Source organism: Panthera tigris, chromosome C2, assembly GCF_018350195.1.
Source record: "Panthera tigris isolate Pti1 chromosome C2, P.tigris_Pti1_mat1.1, whole genome shotgun sequence".
NCBI lineage: Eukaryota > Metazoa > Chordata > Mammalia > Carnivora > Felidae > Panthera > Panthera tigris.
The window spans coordinates 6,405,104-6,419,293 of NC_056668.1; the positions used below are offsets into that span (position 1 = coordinate 6,405,104).

The 14,190-nt window shown below is 38.7% G+C and overlaps 1 protein-coding gene across 1 annotated transcript in view; it reads left to right on the forward strand.

Annotated features, from left to right (window-relative positions):
• The window catches only part of BRWD1 (bromodomain and WD repeat domain containing 1), a 121,418-nt gene that overhangs the window by 46,834 nt on the left and 60,394 nt on the right, over positions 1-14,190 (forward strand). Inside the window, exons 14-18 of the mRNA XM_042956480.1 lie at positions 1,271-1,421; positions 1,677-1,811; positions 6,774-6,902; positions 7,344-7,569; positions 13,181-13,366. Of these exons, the coding sequence (XP_042812414.1) occupies positions 1,271-1,421; positions 1,677-1,811; positions 6,774-6,902; positions 7,344-7,569; positions 13,181-13,366 (827 nt within the window). The remainder of the gene's footprint in view (positions 1-1,270; positions 1,422-1,676; positions 1,812-6,773; positions 6,903-7,343; positions 7,570-13,180; positions 13,367-14,190) is intronic.

Consider the following 14,190-nt stretch of genomic DNA (forward strand, 5'->3'; position numbering starts at 1 on the left):
GCTGGTGGGAATGCAAGCTGGTGCAGCCACTCTGGAAAACAGTATGGAGGTTCCTCAAAAAGCTAAAAAAAGAACTACCCTACGACCCAGCAATTGCACTACTAGGCATTTATCCAAGCGATACAGGTGTGCTGTTTCGAAGGGACACATGCACCCCCATGTTCAGAGCAGCACTATTGACAGTAGCCGAAGTATGGAAAGAGCCCAAATGTCCATCAATGGATGAATGGATAAAGAAGATGTGGTGTATATATACAATGGAGTATTACTTGGCAATCAAAAAGGATGAAACCTTGCCATTTGCAACTACGTGGATGGAACTGGAGGGTATTCTGCTAAGTGAAATTAGAGAAAGATAAACATCATATGACTTCACTCATGAGGACTTTAAGAGACAAAACAGATGAGCACAAGGGAACGGAAGCAAAAATAATATAAAAACAGAGGGGTACAAAACATAAGAGACTCTTAAATATGGAGAACAAACTGAGGGTTGCTGGAGGGGTTGTGGGAGGGGCGGTGGGCTAAATGGGTAAGGGGAATTAAGGAGTCTACCCTTGAAATCATTGTTGCACTATATGCTAACTAATTTGGATGTAAATGAAAAAAAAAAACTAAAAAAAATGTTATGTTTATAATTTCTTGGGATGTATTCTCTGATTTCAAACGCAGCTAGGCCTTACCCTATCTCTGTGTATTACGAGTATATTTTACAGAGAGACTTTGCATGTCATGTTCATAAAGGCTGCACATCATTGCAGGTGTTTGTGTCCAGGCCTTTCTTGCCAAGAGAGCCTGTAGGAACCGCCTGTAGGGCACTGTAAAAGCATGAGTACAGTTTTATGTACAGTTCAACAGATTGAATATCTGTATGTCAGGCACTTTTCTAGGTGCTGGGGATGTGAAGATGCTTTCCTTCTTTCTGTTTTCCTAAAATGTGTTGTCATCTTCTCTGGAGAGAGAAACAACTTTATTGCTGATAGGGCTTGATGTCAGGGGAAGGGAATAATAGAAAAGGGGGAGAGAGAAAAAGCTTTGCCTTTATGAGCAGTGGTGGTGTCCTAACATCTGCCTTCATTCAGACTCAACTGTTTCTAAATCATCCCCTCCCTGTCCCATTTTTGCCATAATCTGTTTATAGATAATCTGCTGTGGGTCAGATGTGTATCAGACATATGATGATGTATATACATGAACTAGATTACTTTTTGCTATTTTCGTACTGATTGTACCATTCAAATGAATTTACACATTGTGTGTTTTTTCATAGGGACTTATCTTTGGAAGAGGAAAGGTTTATGAAACCCAAAGTAACAATGATAGCTTGGAATCAGAATGATAGCATTGTTGTCACAGCCGTGAATGATCATGTCCTTAAAGTGTGGAATTCTTACACTGGACAGCTGCTTCATAACTTACTGGTAAATAGTTTTTATACACTATAACAAATCAAGATTTTTTTTGAACTGTAATTTGATTTTTGAAAGTCTAAAATTAATACACAGTATGTTCCATTGATATTATTAAATGAGTAGAAATTTGTGTTTATACTAATATATAAATCACTGTCATTAACACATTTTTAAAAGCCCTTACGTACTACGGCAATACGGGTTTTTAATTTGAAAGTTCAAGCTTGCAAACTCTCCTTAACTATATGATTTTGTTGAATAAAGGGACATGCTGATGAAGTCTTTGTCTTGGAGACGCATCCCTTTGATTCCAGAATTATGTTATCTGCAGGACACGATGGCAGCATATTTATATGGGATATTACAAAAGGCACCAAGATGAAACATTATTTTAATATGGTAAGCGAGGTCTATCTTCACGTATGCTTGCATTGCTTTCACGTGTCTGGATTGTGATGGTTGGCCAGAAACTGATCTGTGTGTTTCGGCAGTTTATATTTCTAGCAGTCAGGATACTTAAAGACTAATAAATATCTGACAGCCATATGTATTTACACTGTGTAACTGGGTCACATGAAGGAAAGATTTTCAAAAGCTATTAATTTAGCTGTCTATATGTGTGAATGTGTTTGAATTTGTTTAAATTGGCAAAGTTACGTTCATTGTATATAACTTTTTCACTAAATTTATTGAATACTTTGTAGTAAAAATAATAGTAAAGTCATCTAGGAAATCACAAACATTGTTGGGTTTTTCCAGCCTTTTTTCTTTTTGCATATGGAATATTCTAAAACCAAATTAGGATCCTATTACATATTTTTTAGAATTTCTCATCTACAACCACAAGATAGTTACCAAAACCAGCAAATTTAACATTGATAAAGTAGCATTATGTAATCCATATTCAAATTTTATCAGTTGTCCTAGTAATGTCTTTTTAGTTATATTTTCCCCCTTGAAACAGTGTTTAAATAGTTCAGGATCATGAATTATATTAAGTGGCTGTATGTTTCTAGGTTTCTTTTTGTTTTTAAACTTTTTTTTTTAATGTTTATTTTTGAGAGACAGAGCATGAGTGGGGGAGGGACAGAGAGAGAGAGGGAGACACAGAATCCAAAGCAGGCTCCAGGCTCTGAGCTGTTAGCACAGAGCCCAGTGCGGGGCTGGAACTCATAAGCTGTGAAATCATGACCTGAGCCAAAGTTGGACGCTCAACTGACTGAGCCACCCAGGTGCCCCTATTTCTAGATTTCTTTATTCTTCAACAATTCTTCTTTTTTTCTATTTCCCACGTTTTAACTTTTTTGATGAGTACAGGCAAGTAATGTTACAGAACATCTGTTTTTTTGTCTGATGTTTCTTCATGATTTGATTCTGTTAATACTTCTTTTTGGTGGTGATAATTAAAAAAAGTTTTGTTTTTTTTTTTTAACATTTATTCATTTTTGAGAGAGACAGAACACAAGTCGGGGAGGGGCAGAGAGAGGAAGATACAGAATCCAAAGCAGGCTCTAGGCTCTGAGCTGTCAGCACAGAGCCCAACGCTGAGCTCGAACCCACAAACCATGAGATCATGACCTGAGCCTAAGTCAGACACTCAACTGACTGAGCTGCTCAGGCGCCCCTTGGTGGTGATAATTTTAAATATTTGGTAAGGTGGTAGTTGCCAGGTTTCCCCACTATAAAATAGTTGTTTTTCCTCTTTGTAACTATTAAACTTATTTTTTCAGGAGGTATTTTGGGACTCTGTAAATATCCTATTCCTCATTAAATTTTCACTTACAAACATTAGTATCCAGTGCTATTTATTTTTTTAATATAACCAACATAACATTTATTGGATTAGGAGAAACCATGGCAAGTTACTACGTGATTTGGAACATGAAAATAAGTATTGTGAATCCCTGAACAGAAATAATTAATTCACCAAATATCCGTTGCTCTTACCAGACTCTGAGTAACGTTAGCATGAACAAATGCATAAACGAGTCAGTAAACAGATGATGAACGGGCTGTGCTTTCCTCATTGTGAATAGTGAAAACTGGTTCAGTTGTTGAGGGTGAGTGAGGACCCTTAGATCAGTAAGGCTGTCCGGGGTCCTGCAGGAATAGCCACACCATGAGTGATGGTGTTTTGTTTTTTACATTTATTTATTTTCGAGAGACAGAGACAGAGTGCGAGCAAGGGAGGGGTAGAGAGAGAGAGAGGGAGACACAGAATCTGAAGTAGGCTCCAGGCTCTGAGCTGTCAGCACAGAGCCCGATGCGGGGCTCGAACTCATGGACCGAGAGATCATGACCTGAGCCGAAGTCAGACGCTCAACCCACTGAGCCACCCTGGCGCCCCCGAGTGATGGTTTTTAATGGCATTATTCTTTCCATATTTATTAGTTGGCATTCTTGCATAGTTTTGTAGTCTTTTTTCATTTTACATAGAATGTTTTCCAAAATCTTAAATGTATTTAAAGAATTTGCAGTTGTATTTTTGACTCTAACTTCAGCCTTTCTCAGAAAGTTCCATATGTAGTGAACTTAACTGTTGTTGAGTGTTTAAGTGGTTTTTGAATATCTCGGTCCATGGCTGCTTATGTAGATCCGTGATTATTTCCTTAGGGTAAATTCTGAGGGAGTTATTGTGTAAAAGAGTTTCTGTGTTGTTAAGACTATTGACTGATACACATGTGAGATGTTTTATAAAATTACTGTACAATTCATATTGAGTTTCAGTTCAAATTGTAATTCATTTTGGAGGCAGTCTAGTAGCAGGGTAGGTAGATGAGTGGTTCTTAGACCTTTGATTGAAGGCCATCTGAGTCCATGTGTTTTGTGTTTTTTAACCTTAAAATTTTATTTCAGTATGTTTATTTTGGATAATTCTTGACAAACAGTTATATGCATTATTATATTTATTACCATAAAATGCACTTAAAAAACTCAAATAGTATGGTCAAACTGAACATGTGTTACTAGGCATCTCTGAAAATTACATCTCTGTGGGTTTGAATTATTGGAAAAATAAGTCTTTCCAGCAGTTTTTCTGTGGTCTTAAAATTTATAGGTGGCTCTATTTTCTTAATTATTCTTTAAAACTCATTAAGAACATTACTCCCTGAGGGGCACCTGGGTGGCTCAGTCGGTTGAGTGTCTGACTTCGGCTCAGGCCATGATCTCAGTTTGTGAGTTCGAGCCCCACGTCAGGCTCTGTGCGGACAGCTCAGAGCCTGGAGCCTGCTTCAGATTCTGTGTCTCCCTCTCTCTCTGTTCTTCCCCTGCTCACATGCTGTCTCTCTCTCAAAAATAAATAAAGATTTAAAAAAAAAAACCCCAAAAAACATTACTCCCTGCATTTAACTCATCAGAACAGAAAACTACATTAATTCAGGTTTTAAGCAGAATATAAGCTAAACAATTTGTGAGCCAAAGAAGTCTCAAGTGCGCAACAATGATCTTACTTTTGGTGAGACACCCAGACTTTGCTGTGTATACAGAGTTCTTCTTACCTTCACTGCTCAGCTGAGAGCTCCCAATTCTCTGTTAGATTACCTAGGATTGTAAATTACTGACATTACAAGATTTCATGAGATAGATAATAATCTTTAATGTGACATTGAATTGCTGTGCAATTGAATTGCATTGAATTGCAAAATGCAGGTTGCATTTTGTCAGGAATCACTGGAGGATTCTTCCAACTACGGGTAGAAACCCAAGTCTGGCTTACTCTGCTTAGATAGGTTGGCCTGCTCAGGAAAACTTCCTTTTCAGCAGGTACCTTAGCAAAACTTTTGGTGCACTTAGGTCTCCGTGTATGACAGGAGAGTAGCTGCCAACATCTTTGACCTATAAGCCAGGGGTCCCTACCTCTACTTAGACTTGGAGGTTCCAGGCCACGATGGGAAGTGGTGCCAGGGTGTGGGTTGGGCTGTAGAGGTGTCTCCTCGAAGGACTGTGTGGGTGAATCTCTATTCCTGTGTTTTCACAAAAAATTAATAGAAAAGTATTTATATACCATTTGTTCCTTTTTATGTTAGGAGACAACACAAATTTGTATATGTATTATGTGGATACATAATAGGGCAGTGCCCTAAATAGCCCAGGAACTTAATTTTTAAGTTTGTTAATCGGTGCCCATTTGTGCGTGGTATAGCAGTTGTAAAGTGCTTCTGATTTTCAAGCAGGTATTTGGGCATGGTGTAAGTTTGTTTTGGCAGTTAGTGGGTGGATGGTTCATCTTCCAACACTGATCAAACCTGGCATAAAGTTTACTTATTAGAAAGTTACAGGCTCAGACAACAACCATGCATGCAATAGCGATATGCTGTCAGTGAAACAACTCATCTAACTATAAATTGGTATTGCTAACCTAATATAATTACAGTTGAAGAGCAAGAATAAAAATTTATTTTTTTTTAATTTTTATTTTTTTAATTTTTTTTTTTTAATGTTTATTTATTTTTGAGACAGAGAGAGACAGAGCATGAACGGGGGAGGGTCACAGAGAGAGGGAGACACAGAATCTGAAACAGGCTCCAGGCTGTGAGCCCAAGCAAGAATAAAAATTTAAAAGCAGTCTGAGGCTGGGGCACCTGGGTGGCTCAGTCGGTTGAGCGTCCGACTTCGGCTCAGGTCATGATCTCACGGTCCGTGGGTTCGAGCCCCGCGTCGGGCTCTGTGCTGACGGCTCACAGCCTGGAGCCTGTTTCAGATTCTGTGTCTCCCTCTCTCTGTGACCCTACCCCGTTCATGCTCTGTCTCTCTCTGTCTCAAAAATAAATAAACGTTAAAAAAAAAAAAAAAAAGGCAGTCTAAGGCAACATTCATGATGTAATTGGAGCATCCTTCCTGAAATTTGTGGTAGTTTGAAATGAAATAGGTTTAGGCATTTATATGTGCACCTTTGTGACTTGGTAGGATTACACTTTTGCATACAGTGGTCCAACATCTTAGGGGAAAGTTTAAACTCCAGAGAAGTACTGATTTTAGTTCATGAATACCGTACTTCATTGATCTTTAATCATTTATCTTGTGGGTTATTAGTAGCCTTTTGCTATGTATTGAAACAGAAGTTTATGAAATTGCTTGTCATTTTCACTTCTATTAAAGCCTTTACTTCGAATTGGCTTATGATCTTTCATTCTGTCATTTTGAGAACTCCTTGGGATACCTTTTGAGATATTTTTCTAGGCTAGTGGAATCAGAAGTGAATTTTATTTTCTGAAAATACATGTGCTTAATGCAAAATTTGTTTTTAAAGATTTTCTTTGAGAAGTGATGTGTTTGTAGCAGGAAATTGGCATGCAAACAGTTGATAAAGCAAAAGCGCTTGTACAGAATTGGTTATAACCTTTTCTCTCTGCTTCCTAGATTGAAGGACAAGGACACGGAGCTGTTTTTGACTGTAAATTTTCACAGGATGGACAGCATTTTGCCTGTACAGATTCTCACGGACACCTTCTGATATTTGGGTTTGGATGCAGCAAGCCATATGAAAAGGTCTTTTATTTTTTATTTTTTGGTAGCATTTTTAACCACTTAAAAAATGTTTTCATTGCAGTGTAGTTAACATACAGTGTCGGCTACATTAGCTTCAGGTACACAGAGTAGTGACTCAGCAGTTCTGTCTGTTCCGTACTCAAGAGAAGTGGACTCTTAATCCCATTCACTTACTTCCCTCATCCCCCGCCCACCTCCCCTCTGGTAATTATCTATTTGTTCTCTATATCAAGAGTCCGTTTTTTGGTGTGTCTTGAAAAGGTCATTCTTAATACTTTCTTATAGTAGTAAAATAAGTAGTTATGATATTTTGAAAATGGGTTAGGTGTATTGATTTGGTTTCCAATTATAAATCGGTTTTTCAGATTATAAATGTTTAATATTTGTATTCTTTAACATATATAAACCCCAAAATGTCAATCTGTAAACTTCTTTTTTCAGATCCCTGATCAGATGTTCTTCCATACCGACTATCGACCACTGATTAGAGATTCTAATAATTATGTCTTAGATGAGCAAACTCAGCAGGCTCCTCACCTTATGCCTCCACCGTTCTTGGTAGATGTCGATGGAAATCCTCATCCAACTAAGTATCAGAGATTAGTGCCGGGCCGAGAAAATTCCGCAGATGAACATTTGGTTCCACAGCTAGGCTATGTGGCAACAAGTAAGTGCAAAGTCTTTTTTTTTTTTTTTTAATGTAAAAAATAGTATACAGAACACATGTACTTTCAGATTCACAAGTTACTATTTTGTAATATTTTATCATTCTATCTCTAGATACATATAATTGTTTTTAACCATTTGAGACTTAAGTTGTGGACTGCATGTTCATTTATCTCTAAATTGTCAATATGTGTTTTCTGAGAACACAGGTATTCTCGTATGTAACCATAGAGAGTTACCAAAAGCAGGATATTTAACACTGATACACAAATCTGTTGTCTGTAATCCAATTCTGTCTGTTATTCTAATATCTCTTAAAGCTTTTACTGTTCTCCCCTGATGTGGATTTCAGTATGGGACTGCGCATTAAATTTGTCATTGATAACGTTCAGGTTGTACAGTTTTTGGCAGAATACAGAATAGAATAAATGATGTTGCAGCCTTCCTGGAGCATCACGTCAGGATGCTTGCTTCTGATTGTGTTTTGTCCAAATGTTGGGGTAATGTTGTCTTTGAAAACTTGGTTAAGGTGGTGCCTGCCGAGTGCACTTTCTCCACTATAAAGAAGAAATGTGTGGGGAGATAGGAGACAAATAATCAGGTCCGTACTAAACTTTACCCGTAAGTTTTAGGATCCACTGATGGTTTCTGCCTGAATCAGTTGTTGTTATGAAGGTTGCAGAATGGTTGTTTCCTAACTCTGTCGTCATTGCATCTGCATTTTTATTAGCCTTCCTTTTATATATTTACGTAGTTCGTTAAGTTTTAATATGGACTTAGGGGTTGTTATATAATGGGTTATAATCCATAACGGCCATTATTTTGTTGTTCATATTAATTTTAGATTTGAGTGTCAGAGTCTCAGGCTGAGTGTTGTTCCCTTTCTGAGTCCCTTGAACACTTCCTTACTTTCTGGCACAAGATGTTTGAGTCCCATCTTGTACTTTGCCTGTCCTCATCAAGGGCAGAGTTTTTATTTTGTTTTGTTTTGTTTTTTTTTTTTGTATCTGTTCCCAGCAGTGTCTCCATACAGATGTTATTAAGCAAAGAAAAAAATGCTTATGTTTTGTTTGGATGAGGATTGATTTACTAAAAGTTAATCACCAGTTATAGTTAAGGCTAAGACTTAACGTAGATCACTATATGTTTACTGTTTCAAATGTTTATTTTTTGTTAGTTTAATTGAAGTATAGTTTACATACAATAAAATTCACCAATTTCAAGTGTACAAGTCAAGTGAGTTTTGGCAGATGTTAAGCAGTCACGTAACCACCACTACAATCAGGGTCCCCAAAAGTTCTGTTGGACTTATTTAGAGCCTTCTGGTCCTTTGTAATGACTGTTCTATTTTGTCACGTTAATTTTGTCTTTTTAAGGAATTTTATATAAATGGAATTGTGTGATATGAAATCTTTTGTATCTGGCTTCTTTAATTTAGCATGGTGCCTTTTTAAAAATTAAAAAAAACAATTTTTTTTAATATTTATTTTGAGGGAGAGAGAGACAGAGCATGAGGGGGGAGGGGCAGAGAGAGAGGGAGACACAGAATCCAAAGCAGGCTCCAGGCTCTGAGCTGTCAGCCCAGAGCCCGATGCGGAGCTTGAACTCAGGAACTGTGAGATCATGACCTGAGCTGAAGTTGGACGCTTGCCCAACTGAGCCACCCAGGCACCCCCACCCCGCCATTTTTTTTTTTAATGTTTATTTTTGAGAGAGAGAGAGAGAGCATGAGTGAGGTAGGGGCAGAGAGCGAGGCAGACACAGAATCCAAAGCAGGCTCCAGTCTCTAAGCTGTCAGCACAGAGCCCAGTGCAGAGCTCGAACTCATGAAATCATGACCTGAGCCGAAGTCGGACACGAAACCGACTGAGCCACCCAGGCACCCCAGCATGGTGCCTTTTTAAAAATTTTTAAAATTTGAGGTGCCTGGGTGCCTCGGTCTAGTGTCCGGCTCAGGTCACGATCTCACGGTTTGTGAGTTCAAGCCCCTCGTCAGGCTCTGTGCTGACAGCTCAGAGCCTGGCACCTGCTTTGGATTCTCTGTCTCTTTCTCTCTCTGCCCCTCTCCCACTTGTGCACGATCTCTCTCTCAAAAATAAACAAATGTAAAAAAATTTTTTAATTTAAAAATTTTATCTTTATTATCATTATTATTATTAATATTTTTGGGGTGGGGAGAGAGAATGTGTGCATGTGAGTGGGGAAGGGGCAGAGAGAGAGGGGGAAGAGAGTATCTTAAGCAGGCTCCAAGCTTAGCATGGAGCCTGACACAGGGCTCAATGCCACAACCCTGGTATCATGACCTGAGTGGAAATCAAGATTCTGATGCTCAACTGCTCAACCAACTGAGCCACCTAGGCGGCCCAGCATGGTGCTTTTGAGATTCATTTTTGTTGTTGCACATATCAGTTGTTTGTTCCTGTTTGTTGATAGTACACCACTGTATGCATATACCCTCACTTATCCCTTTACTAACATTTGACAGACGTGACTTTTTTCCATTCGGGGTTATTAATAAGGAGTGCTAAAATATCTATCGTGTGGGTTTGTCTTATTTCTCTGTTTGGTTCTATTTTATATATATTTTAAAGTTCTTTTATTAGGTGCAGACACATTTCAGATTGTCCTCTTGGTGAATTAATTCCTTTATCATTATGAATTGTTCCTTTTTCCTTGGTAGTATTTCTTCTTTTGAAGACTATTTTTTTGTTTCTGGTTTTGTTTTTAATGTTTATTTATTTATTTTGAGAGAGAGAGAGAGAGAGAACGTGCGCTCATGAGCCAGGGAGGGACAGAGAGAGAGGGAGAGAGAGAATCGCAAGCAGGATCCACACTGTCAGTACAGAGCCTGATAGGGGCTCAAACCCATGAACCATGGGATCATGACCTAAGTTGAAATCAAGAGTCAGATGCTCAACTGACTGAGCCACCCAGGCGCCCCTATTTCTTTGTTTTGTATCAATATACTAATCCAACCAATTTTGATTAGTATTGTCATGGTGTGTCTTTTCAGTTTTTATAGCCAGTTTGTTTCTTTATATTAAAACCGATTTCTTGTAGGCACCAATGCAATCTGACAACCTATCTGTTAATTGAAAAATGTAGACCATTTACGTTTAATATAACTATTAGCATGGTCAGGGTTAATTCTCTACCATTTTGCTGTTTTTTTCTCTTTATCCTTTCTGTTCTTTATGCCATTCTTTTTTTCCTGCCTTGTTTGAAATTGATTACTTTTTAGTATTTCATATTATCTTCACTAATTAATGGCTTACTGGCAATACTTGTTTGTTTTAGTTATTTTTAATGGTTGCTGTAGGACAAGAATTGCCAGTGTGTGATTTGCAGACCTGTAGTTTTATCCATGACCTTTTTTGTGGGGTCTTCAAGTTCACAACTATTTTCATAATAATATGGAAATATCAGTTACCTTTTTTTATAGTGTTGACATTTGCACTGATGATACCCAGGCAATGGTGTGTAAAACTTCTGGCACCAAAGCACTAGCAGTCATTGTATTCTTCATTGTGTTGAACACACGTTTAAATATTCTGAGTTTTAAAATTGGAAGTATGCATTAAACAATTCTGTATATTCTGAAGTTTGTTTATTCAGGCTGTTGGGAACATGGACTATTTCCAGCTCAGTGAGAGCTCTGGGAATTTTTTGGGATACTGCTTTTTCATGTTTTTTCCCCTAGTATGGTAGAGTTTTACCCAGTGTGTACACATATCATTATTTAGTCAAATAATCGATTGAACCTCACTGTACATCTCTGAGCTTTCTGTAGAATTCATTCTTCTCTGGTGTTCAGCCCTGCGTATTGTTGTCTTTCCCTCTGCTCCCAAGCTCTGATCTCTGTCTCCTTCACTCAGTGAGACCTCTGGATGCTGTTTGGGTTTCCTCTTCTGGAAGCTGCTTCGAGGCTGTTCCCCTTAGTAATCAAAAGGCTAGACTCCATTGTTTATCTTCTCTTGGGGATTACAGTCCTGTATATCTGTTGTCCAGTTTCTGAAAGCCCTTGTTTTTCCAGGGTTGTTGTACTTTCCAGTGGGAGGGCAGTTCCTGTAGCACATAAGCCTTCATGTTAATATTTCAGTGTTTGAATAGCATTATGCCAGCTAGAAACAGTTATTCTGATGATATTTGCCAAGTTATATATAAATATTCTGTGCTGTGAAAGAAAAGTTATATAGACTATGGGATTTTGCAGGGAGGAGGAGAGGACTAGAAGTCTCCTTTTCTACTGTTTTCCCTTTGGTTCCGTGTTGTGGTCTTAGGAATCTTTGTTCCCAATTCAAATTAAAATCTTTTTATCTTTTTAGATTAGGGCTCCTCTTTTTGCTTTCTAGCTCATGTTTTGAAACTATTAAAAAATGTTAGTGGTTTTAAGACAGTCCTAGTTATGATATTTAACTCTTGTAAGTTCTTTATTGATTGCCATGGTAAATGGAGATGTTATCCATGAGATATAAGGGAATCTAACTCAGGTAGTAGGATGCAAATAAATTGCCAGATCCCACAACCATCTGACACTTTTTATCCATTGATACTAACTGAACCTGTTAGGTGAAAAATAAACAAGCAAAGGGGCGTCCGGGTGGCTCGTCAGTTGAGCCTCCAACTTCGGCTCAGGTCACGATCTCCCGTTTCACGGGTTTGAGCCCCTCGTTGGGCTCTGTGCTGACAGCTCAGAGACTGGAGCCTGCTCCCGATTCTTTGTCTCCCTCTGTCTCTGCCCCTCCCCTGCTTGTGCTCTGTCTCTCTCTCAAAAATAAATAAAAACATAAAAAAAGAGAAAAAAATAGAGAAGCAAAGACACTGAAAAAAATCTGATTTTGTAGTTGAAGAATCACGTGTACTGGCTCTGCTAAAAGCATAAAACAGCACCTAAAGGAGCACCTTCAGCTTAGTGGGAGAGGCAGGTGTAGTATAGCTGCAGTTTGTTGAATAGTATTACTCTTTTCGTTTTGTTAAAAAAAAAATTTTTTTTAACGTTTATTGATTTTTGAGACAGAGAGAGACAGAGCATGAACGGGGGAGGGTCGGAGAGAGAAAGAGGGAGACACAGAATCGGAAACAGGCTCCAGGCTCTGAGCTGTCAGCACAGAGCCTGACGTGGAGCTTGAACTCACGGACCACGAGATCATGACCTGAGCCGAAGTCGGCCGCTTAACCGACTGAGCCACCCAGGCGCCCCTCTTTTTGTTTTATTAAGAGAGTAGAGGAGAAATCACACATTGTTGCTCTGGTCTTGTCAGAGACCTTGCAAATGAGAGTTTAATGAAACCTATCTTCTATAAGGTGAGGGTAGGGTAGCTTTAGTGTGAAACAGCAAAATAAAGCTTCTACAGAAGCGTGTTTCTGTTTGCTCACTTCAGGGGTTTCAGAGGCTCTATGGAGGTTTTTGTGCTGTTGGGTATAAAGAAGGGTTTTGTTTGTTTTGAGTCTTTCGTCTGTCTCAATTAGTTATAAATATATAGAATATCTTTAACTGCTTATTTTTGAAAAGAAATCTGAGAATTGCTAATGATAACTTTAATTGCACTCTACTGAGTTTGTTTTCCTGTTCGTGTATATTATGATTTTGTATTCATTCATTGAATTTACAGGTGATGGAGAGGTGATTGAACAAATTATAAGCCTCCAAACCAATGATAATGGTGAACGCAGCCCCGAGTCCAGTGTTCTGGATGGGATGATAAGACAGTTACAGCAGCAGCAGGATCAGAGACTGGGAGCAGATCACGATACCGTTCCAAGTGGACTTCCCAGTGGGGAAGAAACACCCCGAAGAGGTAGGATAGATGAGAGCTGTTGCATCTTAACATGACTGAAATCTAAGAGGAAATGAAGTCACTGTCCGGTACATGCAGTGAAAAATTTTCAGCAGTGTGCTTTTACAGCTTAGGTAGCAGTAGCCTGGAGGGGACTTCACTAGGCTTTTGTAAAGTTGATGTGCCAGCAAATGGACGTTGGATTTTCAAGTACTTCGAAGTTTATTGAAACTTTTTTTTTGCTCCTAAATAAGAGTATTTACAAAATTATATTAAATGAGTAAAGAACAAAGTATTTTTTTTTTAAAGGGAAAATTACAGTTGTAGGTTTCCCTTTAAATACTTTTAATTAACGGGGTGCCTGGGTGGCTCAGTCGGTGAAGCGTCCGACTTCGACCCAGGTCATGATCCTACGCTTCGTGGGTTGGAGCCCCACATCAGGCTCTGTGCTGACAGCTCGGAGCCCGGAGCCTGCTTCGGATTCTGGGTCTCCCCTCTCTCTGCCCCTCCCCTGCTTACACTCTGTCTCTCTGTCTCCCAAAAATAAATATTCAGAAAATAAATAATACTTTTAATTAAAAAAAAATTAGTTGGGTAGAGCACTAAATGTTTCTTCTGGAATCGGAAGGCTTGAAATGAATTTGTAGGGCAAAGTTCTTGAGACTGGCATATAGTAGTAATATAGTTCCTCAGTGGGGGAACTCCTGTCGAGGAGCAGGCAGTTGTTCAGCAAATGGAAACTCCTTCTGGGGAAGATAAATGCCTGTGGAACGTTAGAGAAGCCTTGAGTACCACAAAAATCATCCCTGCTGTGTCACACCTGCATGGGTTACTTGGCCACAAAT